The sequence below is a fragment of the Hippocampus comes genome, unplaced genomic scaffold (genome assembly GCF_001891065.2).
Source record: "Hippocampus comes isolate QL1 unplaced genomic scaffold, H_comes_QL1_v1.1 scaffold376, whole genome shotgun sequence".
Lineage (NCBI taxonomy): Eukaryota > Metazoa > Chordata > Actinopteri > Syngnathiformes > Syngnathidae > Hippocampus > Hippocampus comes.
Window position 1 is genome coordinate 58,436 of NW_017805507.1, and position 11,508 is coordinate 69,943.

Here is an 11,508-nt window from a genome sequence, read left to right on the forward strand (position 1 = left end):
ATGCTGGTCAAGGGCCACATTTGAGGTTTAAAACCGGCAAACGGATAAGTATAATCCAAAAATAAGCGTATCAAAATATTTAATAAATACATTTTCTCTCTATCACAGATTTTGATTTGAAGCAGGTCTGACACTAGAACTTCCACAACTGTACTACATGTTTCTACAACGCTAGAACCATTTTCCTCATAATAAGGTGCCTCATTCAAAGGAAAAGAAAAAGTTTATTTCGTGCATTCAATACCAAATGATGTCACAGCCGATTTTTTATTGACTCAAGCCTCCACTTTATGAGGCTGATAATGAATGCGACCCCCTCTCCAGACACACAGGTAGTAGGCCGTGCTCACACATCCCGCGACACACACCAGCAGGATGGCCACCACCACAGCCACCTTCCACATTGTGGATCCTGCTTTTTTCTCATCTGGATCATCCAAAACAACAACAAAAACAACAAAACCAGTTAAAAGGCCACTCAGGGGAAACAGGGCCACATTTGAGGTTTAAAACCGGCAAACGGATAAGTATAATCCAAAAATAAGCGTATCAAAATATTTAAATACATTTTCTCTCAATCACAGATTTTGATTTGAAGCAGGTCTGACACTGAACTTCCACAACTGTACTACATGTTTCTCCAACGCTAGAACCATTTTCCTCATCATTATAACAAGGTGTCTCATTCAAAGGAAAAGAAAAAGTTTATTTCGTGCATTCAATACCAAATGATGTCACAGCCTAATTTTTATTGACTCAAGCCTCCACTTTATGAGGCTGATAATGAATGCGACCCCCTCTCCAGACACACAGGTAGTAGGCCGTGCTCACACATCCCGCGACACACACCAGCAGGATGGCCACCACCACAGCCACCTTCCACATTGTGGATCCTGCTTTTTTCTCATCTGGATCATCCAAAACAACAACAAAAACAACAAAACCAGTTAAAAGGCCACTCAGGGGAAACTAAAGTTAAGCATGACATTACCTTGCGCCTTGACAAGCAGTGGTTCTCTTGTCGTGGTCATCGGCTTCTCGGGGTGTGGTAGTTGAGTGACGCTGTCGACCACCGCCGTGCTCTCTGGCATCATCAGGATCAGGGAGTCTTCGGAGGACTTTTGAAAAAGCGCGTCGAGTTCTTCATCCGGCGAGTTCTCTTCAGAGAAGATCCATTGGCCCAGGATGTGTGTGGGAAGGCCTTAAATATGTATACGGGGTTTAGTATTAAGTGTATGTGCAGCCACTTGCCGTCGACGGAATATGACATCACAGTGCCTAAGGGCTCGTCAAGGCTCACCTGTTTTCTTCGTTTGGTCACGTGACATTCACAAACTGAGCCTTTTAGGGCCGGGCTAAGGAACCCCGGTTCCTCTTGAGCCACATCATGCCTGTTTTTGGATCTCTCCCTACGCCAACACGCCGCATTGAATTGTTCATGATCGTTTCAGGCCTCGATAGAGCTTGCTGATGAGCTGGTCATTTTATCAGGTGTGTTGGAAGAGGGCGGGATCTAAAACAGGCAGGATCCAGTTCTCGAGGAACTGGAGTTCCCTTCCCCTGCTTTAGGAACTGTGTGATGTCATTTTCACTCGACAGCAAGCGGTAAAAATGTGTGTCCTCAGTGAAAATAGTTTTACCACAAAATAAACAATGGTGCAGAAAAAGGCTTTTTTTAAGCATGTCTTTTTCCATAAACTTTCAAATTAAATGGATTTAATCTCAAAACAACACTTCACTAATCAATCCTCCTTGCAGACTTCCAGAAGTCTTAAAGTTATTTTTTTTATTATTTTTTCAAGTGTCAATTAAACGTGAGCGGTTTTGTTTGAGCTTGGCTGCAAATAAAGCGAGCAGGGAGCACACCTCTTACCTCGATGACTTCTTGATGGTGTGAAACTGAAAAGTGCCAAAAGCACGAAATGAAGAAGAAGCGACATGGCTGAAGTGGGAGTCGGAAGATGGCGTTCTTTCTCCTTAAATGCACTACATTCACTCGAGGAAATTGGCATCAGCTGCAGGTCGATTAGGAACACTGGTTCGAGTTTTTTCAGTTAAAACCGGGAATCGGAGAAAAAAAAACCTAGGAAACCAAAATTAATGGTCTAAGTAGCAATATATATTTTTTTACAATATTTGGAATTATACTTTGTTGTGTTGTCAGTGGTTTAGAGAATAAAGCAAAACTATTTGTGTTACTCAAACATAAGCAAAATCTGAGAAAAGGTGACAGTGTAGTGGGTGATCTGGTCATTTCTTTTTCCAGAGGTGTGTATGTATACATACATAATATAATCAAATCCAATACAAACGCTATATACTAAAACCTCTGCCTTACAAAAGTAATATCCGGGTCTGTCATACTGAGAACTTACGCATTATGATTTTTCCCCTAAATGCGAACTCTTGCTCAAGAAATTTTGGGGAGGGACTTTTAACTTGAGTCATTATTCTAACACCCAGTTCCACCATCATGACCAATAATAAAATAAATAAATGTTCATCGAAAACAAGGCAGAGGTTTTATTCCTGTACTGTGCTGTTCATGTTAAAAAAAAAAATTAGCCGCTCTCACGTTATACAGTTTGAACATTTAATTCAGTCCTTCTTTTGACCACACAAGTGGTAGTCAGTGACAGCGTAGTGGGTGATCTTGTCATTTCTTTTTTCCAGAGGTGTGTATGTATACATACATAATATAATCAAATCCAATACGAACGCTATATACTAAAACATCTGCCTTACAAAAGTAATATCCGGGTATTAGTGTCCAACTTCACAGTGTCATACTGAGAACTTACGCATTATGATTTTTCCCCTAAATGCGAACTCTTGCTCAAGAAATTTTGGGGAGGGACTTTTAACTTGAGTCATTATTCTAACACCCAGTTCCACCATCATGACCAATAATAAAATAAATAAATGTTCATCGAAAACAAGGCAGAGGTTTTATTCCTGGACTGTGCTGTTCATGTTAAAAAAAATAATAAAATTAGCCGCTCACGTTATACAGTTTGAACATTGAATTCAGTCCTTCTTTTGACCACACAAGTGGTAGTCATACCACGCTTTTGAGTTTCACTCAGTACTCTTTACCTAAGTACAGTTCTTAGCTACTCCAGTACTACTCACGTGGGGTGCCTGGGCCAGTGAAGTATGAGAGCATCTGATTTAGAGTCAATAAAAACACACAATATGCACATCATTGTAGTCTTTATTTAACAACAGTTGCACAAAAGTTTTTTTCCTCCAGTGTTGACAACAGTAGGGGAGTGTCCACTTTGACTTGCTGTGCTTTAATGTTCCATGAAGTGAAAATATCCTAAAATTTAAACTATCCCCAAAATCCCAACACAATAGAAAGAAAAAAATACCTGTACAGTATTTCTTTACATCAGTGACATGCAGTCACACAACTATCACAAGTAAACTGAAATATTAACACTGAATATGAATATAGAGTATCATGAGCCTCCCTTTCCTCACTGTTTTTCACCAACCACCACCAAAACATGAAAATAAACGTAAAACAGCATTGACCGTTATTGCTAACATGACACATAAATAAATTCAAACACTCCCAATATTGTTTGAACTATACCCTTTGTTGCCCCATAGCAGCTAATCCCTTGCATAGCTTGTAGTTTGCGCACCCGTAGTCCCCGCCATTCAACACTACAAACAGCGACATTGTACTTGAAGATAGTAACAAATTAGATAGCAGCGATGAATACGCGTGAAGTTCACACATTCACAGTACCATTATCGCCAAAGTGGAGTAAATTGCGTTCCCAGTGCAAAGCTCAACAGCTCCCATGGCTAACAGCTTGGTAGAATCAAAGTGCGGCAATGGAAAAAAGTACCAGACGATATCGTTTGTGAGGAACAAGGTCGTTCAATATTGTGGCAGACTAGTTCATAGCAGAACCACAATGTAGGGTGAAGGAGAGGTACACAAATGCAGATTTTTAATATCAGTCTGCGTGTACCCCATTGTATGAACGCTTACAGCGAAATGCATCCCTGCCGTGTAACATTAGAAGAACCTTGACTTGACAGTCAGAATAAGACAGCAACACTCCTGCATAGTGGTATATACAGTACGATGTCAAGAACAACAACAACAAAAAAAATCCCTTTTCTGCTTCAAGCCTTTTAGTGCCTTGTTATTCCTGCTTCTCGCTGTGACCGTAGACCTTCCGCAGGCTCGAATCCAGCAGGTAGTCCACAGACCTGCAAGGTGCACATGTGGTAAACAACACATAACCTTTTAAATATTGTTATCGTTTAAAGACCTGTTGTCACTTTGAATTTTTAATTTTTTTTTAAAGAATGGATGACAACGTCAACTGCCTGGTTTCATTAAAGAGCTTTTCCAGCACTATTGCTATTTCTAAGTGACCCGATACTTTTGAAGAAAAGTGTAGGGAGGGGCGGGGGGGAGCATGCTACCTGTCAATAGGGCTGATGATGAAAGGGATGGTTGAGAGGCCGACGGCCGTGGTGGTCCACTTGCGCACGGGCAGGGGCAATTTGGTGGTGCGGCCCAGCAGGTACAGCGTGGCGGCGCACACGCGGTTAATGGTGAAGCCTGGGATGACGATGGAGGCCAGGGCCTGCCACACGAACGTGTCAGCCACGGCCGCCGCCACCCGCGTTGTCTGGCCTGGCTCATCCCCGTGCGCCTAAACGAGTAGAAGAAGAATCACGCTGTACTACTGACGCGCTGGAGGAAACAAGCATTGGTTAATCTCTGGGGGGGAAGCGATTTTGCCACTTGTCCCCTGAAAATGACATCACACTTGTTCAGGGCTCAGGTCACTGAGTCTGGTCATGTGACATTCACAAGCTGAGCCGTGATTGGCCATCAACTGCAAGTTACTATCCCAGTCCGACTCACCAAGGCTGCTTTCTTGCCTTTGTCCACAGCATCAGCGGTGACGTAAGCAGTGGCCACGGCGTAGCTCCCCCACACCAAACTTACCGGCACCAGTGGCCGGAAGGCCTCCCCCACCTCATTGGCGTAGCCTGCGGAAAGGGGAGGCATACATGGTCAACAGAAGCAAGCCTGTTTCTTTTTTTTTTGTGACAGATAACTTTAAGTCTTTCTTTCAGGCAACTGTTATGCTTCTGTAACATGCTGAGAGCTCAAAGAATTGATAAACTGGAAAAAAATTAGGTAAATAAAAATTCGATTGTAAACACATTAAATCTGACCTGACATTTGAAATACAAATTAAGGTATTAAATATGAAATGAGAAAAATTCTAATTACCCATTCAACAAAGTAAATAACAGCATTGATTTCCAACGCACGTGAAAAACTATGAACAGGTAATGCACAAAATGATGCTGCAGCGCAAATGTCCTTCAAGTTACTGTTTACTGCACTTTACTGCATTTAACCCTACCAGTGGGACAAAACCTGTACTTTAAAAAAAAGGCTTTGTTATGACACGCAAGTACACCAAAAAAAGTGATCCACGCTCAGGAGTTGATGACTCCGAGTGCTGGTGAATCACAGCCTCAACTTGCTCAACTACTTTGGTCTGACTGAGCTGCTAACTCCGACAACTCACTAGCTTTACCATAAACAGCTCGGATAAAGCGTCAATGCATAGAAATGTGTTTGTCGCTGCATTGTGCTACAAATTGCCCTTGACGGTTAACGTTGCTACATATATCGAATTTTTTTTTTTTTTTAGGACAGCTGTTCCTCGCCACCGCAAGTTAGCTACCTAGCTAGCTAGCAGCTCCAGGGTCACCCTGTTCCCTCGACTCATTCCTGCGTGTGCTTCAAGTCAATTACGGTGGAGAAGTAAAAAAAGAAAAAACCTGACCCACCAAGGAAGCGGACCCATGTGTCGCGATAGATGTCCACCGCTTTGTTCGTTTTTTCTTCCGTCATGTCCATGCTTCCCTTCGCCGTGATTTACTCCATCGCCTTTCCAATGCTCACGAACGTGTAGAAAGCCGACAGTCACCGGGGATTCTCGAGGGGGCGTGGCCTTCCTGTCCGCTGCGGCTGTCCCGATTTACGACGGTAGTTTACGAACCGAACCACAAGAAGGCACTTTTACCTTAGTAATTTACAACATTGGGAAATTTCACTTTCAAAATGTGATGTATTTCATATTGCTACGCTCTTGCATCTGAAAGTAATACATTTCGTTTCAATATTACCACAAATAATATAAAACGTAACTTACCATCTATAAAACGCATTAATTTTGCAACACGCTACCCCAACACTGGTTATTAATAACATAAAAGTAGGCACTGATAAATGTTATATTAGATTTAATTTGCTGCATTATCTCTGTGTGAAATGTTAAATAAATATTGATTTACACAAGACCAGCATTATCAGACATTTTTATTTTAAAGGGCAATGCAAAGTATAAATGTTCTTTGCAATAATGTCTTCTGTATTAATTTCGTATACTTTCTAAATATACAGTATGTCATTAATGTGTAGCACCATGCACATTTTGTAACAGCGTTTCTCCACGGTCACACCTCTGTTATAAATCTAAACCACTAGAACACATGTATTGTGATTGACAGCAAAATTGAGCCAATGAGAGTGAGCATGCGTTCCGACGAACCAATAGGAAAGACACTGGCTTTTCATGAGGAGGTGACGTTTGACTCACGATGGCCGCCATCAGTTGCAGAAGGCACAGGCGGGACTCCAAATCAATACACATGTTATTTTCTCCGCAAAAGATGACGCCTTTTACGATTTTATGTTCTTTTATTCTTTTACTTTTTACCGTAGGCCAGTGTTTCGCTGACGACGATCACGAAATGGAAGAGTTCTTGAAGCGGGAATATTCCCTCACCAAACCCTATCAAGGTATCCCCCCCCCCCCCGATGCATCGAGTAGAATAGTCTAGAAGATTAACACGTAATGCCGTTTAGCTTTAGCTATTTAACGCCTTAACATCAATATCTGGTGTCTCATGGCTGACAAAACAACCAGTTTGACTGTCACGAGGGTACTTTGACCGACAGGTGACCGTACCGTGATAAAAAAAAAAGTGCGTCCGTGCGTGTGTGTGTTTAGCCGTGGGGCCTTTAAGCTCCTCCCACTGGGAACTGATGGGCGATGCCATGGTAACCACGGAGCAGGTGCGACTCACACCTGACATGCAGAGCAGACAGGGGGCGGTATGGAGCCGACTGGTGAGTATTTACATTAAACCGACCTAAAATTATAAGTCATCATACCCCGTAGCGGTAGCCTAAAGTTACTCGGTGTCTCGATGAAAGTGAGTCACATCGAGAGAAAGAAAGTTCAGCAAAAATCGATGATGAGGAAGAATCATCACATTGACGAGCTAACGCCTCGCCGATTCAGCTAGTTATTGGACAAAATAATCTCGATTTTGCTCGTAATCGTGCATCCTTGGTACCCAAACATGACAATTGGTTTTATCGTGTTCACCCTGCAAGCCTTGTCATCTGAACGACTGGGAGATGCAGGTGCACTTCAAGATTCACGGGAAAGGAAAGAAGAATCTCAATGGTGACGGCTTGGCTATTTGGTACACGAAGGAACGCATGCAGAAAGGTAAACAAAATTATCGAAATTGCTCTTTTCTGCTAATGTACTTTTTGTAAAATGTTTTTTTTTTTTTTAATTGTCATCACGCACAGGTCCTGTATTTGGGAACAAGGACAACTTCACTGGTTTGGGAGTTTTTGTGGACACGTATCCCAATGAGGAGAAACAGATAGAGGTACCCTCACATACAAAAAAATGTGTATTGACGATTAATAAAGCAAAAACATTTTGGTTTCTTTGTATGTACTGATGAAATTTGTACTGGTCCAGTCAGGTCAGCGTTGTTGAACATTCGGTTGCCCGACACGGTCACATAGTGACCAGTGACCACCATTAATGTAGAACCCGGCTCTATTTACTTTTGAAATTATTAATATATGGTCATTCTAAACAATTTTAGGAGATAATAAATTGCTTGTTTTCCGCTATAGGCGATCCCTCGCAGGGGGATTACTGTTGTACAATGTTGTGTAAAGGGGTGTTCTTTTGTCTTCTTTTGTGCAATCGCATTGGAACAGGCACAAAAGAAGAGATATACTCCAAGCACGCAGGTAACAGTCTTTGGAATGTGCGTGTTTAACCGGTGTGTTTTGGTGTTCCTGTCTCCAGGAAGGTTGATAATCATCGTAGCGACAATGCACGCAAAAAAAAAAAAAAAAAATCGAGTCACAATCATGACTGAAGACTTCTAACCTGTGCATCTTTTTCCGACCACAAGAGGATCTTCCCTTTCGTTCTCGCCATGGTGGGCAACGGCACCATCAGCTACGACCACGAGCGCGACGGCCGGCCCACCGAGCTCGGGGGTTGCAACGCCATGGTGCGCAACCTGAAGCACGACACCTTCCTCTTCATCCGATACGTCCGGCGCCGGCTGACGGTGAGGCCCGTTCTTCGTTATTATTCTCCTGGGAAAAGTGGACACTGTGAGCAAATGAACCGTTTCGGTGCTCTGAATGCACTTCACGGTCGCTCTGTGTTTTTTCAGGTGATGATTGACATTGATGGACAACACGAATGGAGGGACTGCCTGGATCTGCCTGGCGTGCGGCTGCCCAAGGGCTTTTATTTTGGCGCCACCGCAATTACAGGAGACCTTTCAGGTAGAACACTTCATTTCCTCATTACATGATTCAAGTTATTCATTCGGGTTCTAATGAACTTTTCCACCAACTTGAATCAATAGACAACCACGACATCATCTCATTGAAACTCTACCAACTGACGGTGCTGCGGAGCAAACAGGAAGAGGAAGACCAGGAGGAGGAAATCACAATTCCCAGCGTGGATAACATGGAGCTGCTTAGATGTAACCCAGACACACACAACACACAGTCATCTGTCTTTGCGTCCCTCTGACATTCTCTTCTGCCTTCCAGTGGGTCAAACTGAGGAAGGAATGAGCGGATTAGCTATTTTCTTCACGGTACTCTTCTCCATGCTGGGCTGCATCTTCCTGGTTGTCGTCGGCCTGCTGCTCTACGGCCACTGGAACGAGAACCGGCGCAAGCGATTCTACTGAGGAAAGGTGGATTGGGGTTTGCGCTTGGGGAGGGAATTTAACTGCACTGAGTCCACACTGCAGCTGACAGATGTTGGTCTGTTTTGAGAAAGACGCTTCACGGAGCAGGATCCTGACGCCGGACTTGATGCTCAACCTCTTCTGAGCAACCATTTTTGATTTTTACAAGTCTTTTACCGTTGATTGGGATCCTCAAACTTTTTGGGTGGGGAGAATTGTTTTCTAGGATCACAACCATATGCATCCTCAAATGCCAGAAAGATTCAAAGTTGTTGTTTACAGGAAGAAAGAAGTTATGCTTTGAGAATAAAGTTGTATTTTTTCACAAAAAAAAAAAATCTTGACCAGAACAAAATAAGTACTTGTAGAGATACAAATAATCTGACTAAAGTAAAATTGCGATATGATATTAAAGGGTCAATATTTTGGATGCCTTTGGTGTCCTCATCAGAATCAGTCAGTCATCATGAAAACATAGTAAATAGCAAAACTCGGAGGTCTTTTTTAAATTAACGTCACCAAACATTTGCATGCACAACCAGTCCAACGATAAGTCGCTCACAATGTGTCCGTCCTTCGTTTTATTCAGTTAATTTTTGTTTGTTTTTGCATGCACGTGATATTGACAAGTCCCACTCTGCTAAAAATGCTGTGTAAATATTCCCCACAGCAACATATCTATCAAAATGTGTTTCATTTTGATGAGATATATTATGTTTTCATTTTTGTGCAACAGTATAGTCAGGTTGGTAAATGAATCATGTTGCGAAGTGAAGGTCCAACATTATCACGTAACTCGCTAACAGCTCAAAATGTCCGCTATCGTCCACCATGTCAACACGCTTACTTATTTTGCCGTTTGCATATGCATTGTCTGCCTGTAGTTAATTTATTATTTTTTTTTAATTGAAAGGCGCTTTAAGATGATACATTGACTCTAAAATTGTGTGTTTAGTGGGATTATTGTTACTTTATGTTCAATGTGCTGTAAAGTGATTTGTTGGCGCTGTTGTGAAGGCGCGATATCAATAAAGATTTACAGTAAAGTCATTTTAACCTAATCGGAAAAAAATACAACTTTATCGATATATTGCGCCTTCTCTTTTGTAGAAAAGCAATTTTCTCCAAAAATTGTACTTTGTTCTTGAAAATATACTCCTTGATTTCTTCATTGTTATTCATGCAGGGTTACCAAATTTATCCGAGCTTTTACTTGGCCGAGAGCTAACGTAGGGAGGAGTAATTGGTTACGTTCGTTTTCATGGCCGCTGGGTCCGTGTGAAGGTATACCCCTTTTAAAAGATACAATAATTTTTTTTGCAACTCACCACGACTCCCAGTTGCGTATCCCCGGAGTGATGTGTTGATTTGTCCTCTGTTCGTCTTTCTTGAACACCTGTTACTGCTTGGGTTGAAGATGTGACTTGGCGTTTCGGAGCAGTGTATCCAGTCAGTGGCTGCAACATTCGGCGCAATATCAGGTTCTGTGCACACTTGGCAAAACAAACAAAAAAAAAAGCTGCTTGCTGAGCTGTTCATGAATGAAAAAAAAACTAAAGACTCCCCGCAACACAGAAATGTTTCAGACATCCGACAGTCGGGCCTTTGCTAACCTTGCTAACTGATCGGAAATGCTCAAATCCGGCCCGACTTTCGTCGCAGGTGAGATCCAACACTAAAGTTCCATCCAAGAGTATTTAGTTGAGAACCTCTAAAGTGGAACACCCCGAAAGCGGTCCAAAATTTCCGTTCAATATCTGAAAAATAAGACCAAATTTGTCTTGGGAGAGTATGAATTTAATTTGACCGCTTTTAAATTCTTGCAGAACAGTACCTCCAAAAGGCAACTGAATCACTCTACTCCAAGTATCGCGAGAGTTCCTTCTACTCGACACCTTGCTGCTCCATCTCTTTTCTTTTTTTTATTAGCGTCCATCATTTCAACCCTGACTGTGCACTGAAACTTTTTGTTTTGTGTAACGCTGTTCACACCACAAGCTTTGTTGTGAGCGGTGAGTTGCTGAAAGGCAGACGACCATCTTGAACAACCTTGTAAATTATGAAAAGGACACTTTCTTTTTCTGTTATTTATGACTCCTCATTTATTAACTTTTCCCTCCAAATGTTTCCAATCGGTGACCCGTTTTCATACTTGATTAAATCAAACAGTAAGAAGTCCTTTGCCTCATTAAAGACCAAACTTTTGACAGTGACTGCATTGTCTGAGTAACAGTATTATTCTTGCAATCGGATTCAGACACTCCACCCCAAAAGAAACACGGATGCATTCGTCATATGTAGACGTTTAATTTTATTAAAAAAATAAAATACAAATGATGACCAAAACATCACACAGCAGACGTATTACTTAACCTCCCGGCCCCCCCCCCAAAAAAAAATTAAAATAAAATATAT

The 11,508-nt window shown here is 42.0% G+C and overlaps 2 protein-coding genes across 3 annotated transcripts; one reads left to right on the forward strand and one right to left on the reverse strand.

The window, feature by feature from the left end:
• Positions 1 to 3,196: 3,196 nt before the first annotated feature.
• mtfp1 (mitochondrial fission process 1) lies at positions 3,197 to 6,005 on the reverse strand. Its single transcript, XM_019877668.1, has 4 exons — positions 5,845 to 6,005; positions 4,901 to 5,028; positions 4,453 to 4,685; positions 3,197 to 4,233 (listed from the first exon to the last, which is right to left on the reverse strand). The coding sequence occupies exons 1-4, from the start codon at positions 5,912 to 5,914 to the stop codon at positions 4,167 to 4,169; spliced, it is 498 nt and encodes a 165-aa protein (XP_019733227.1). The 5' UTR covers positions 5,915 to 6,005; the 3' UTR covers positions 3,197 to 4,166.
• Positions 6,006 to 6,616: 611 nt separating this feature from the next.
• lman2la (lectin, mannose-binding 2-like a) lies at positions 6,617 to 11,306 on the forward strand. 2 transcript variants are annotated; one of them, XM_019877624.1, is made up of 9 exons: positions 6,617 to 6,859; positions 7,071 to 7,189; positions 7,460 to 7,577; positions 7,664 to 7,746; positions 8,090 to 8,122; positions 8,290 to 8,451; positions 8,560 to 8,674; positions 8,758 to 8,880; positions 8,951 to 11,306. In XM_019877624.1, exons 1-9 carry the CDS (start codon positions 6,658 to 6,660, stop codon positions 9,091 to 9,093), a joined length of 1,098 nt encoding a protein of 365 aa, XP_019733183.1. In that variant the 5' UTR covers positions 6,617 to 6,657; the 3' UTR covers positions 9,094 to 11,306. The 2 variants fall into 2 exon arrangements, with proteins under 2 accessions (XP_019733183.1, XP_019733184.1); XM_019877625.1 differs by lacking the exon at positions 8,090 to 8,122.
• The last annotated feature ends 202 nt before the right edge of the window (positions 11,307 to 11,508 follow it).

What these genes read in the sequence shown, in the direction of transcription:
- mtfp1 (XM_019877668.1), bottom strand. Translation starts at nt 5,914, where the DNA reads ATGGACATGACGGAAGAAAAAACGAACAAAGCGGTGGACATCTATCGC. An exon ending in CACATGGGTCCGCTTCCTTG is followed by an intron (nt 5,029 to 5,844) that starts GTGGGTCAGGTT and finishes CCCTTTCCGCAG; the next exon opens with GCTACGCCAATGAGGTGGGG. An exon ending in AAGGCAAGAAAGCAGCCTTG is followed by an intron (nt 4,686 to 4,900) that starts GTGAGTCGGACT and finishes CTACTCGTTTAG; the next exon opens with GCGCACGGGGATGAGCCAGG.
- lman2la (XM_019877624.1), top strand. Translation starts at nt 6,658, where the DNA reads ATGGCCGCCATCAGTTGCAGAAGGCACAGGCGGGACTCCAAATCAATA. An exon ending in CCTCACCAAACCCTATCAAG is followed by an intron (nt 6,860 to 7,070) that starts GTATCCCCCCCC and finishes GTGTGTGTTTAG; the next exon opens with CCGTGGGGCCTTTAAGCTCC. An exon ending in ACGTCCGGCGCCGGCTGACG is followed by an intron (nt 8,452 to 8,559) that starts GTGAGGCCCGTT and finishes GTGTTTTTTCAG; the next exon opens with GTGATGATTGACATTGATGG.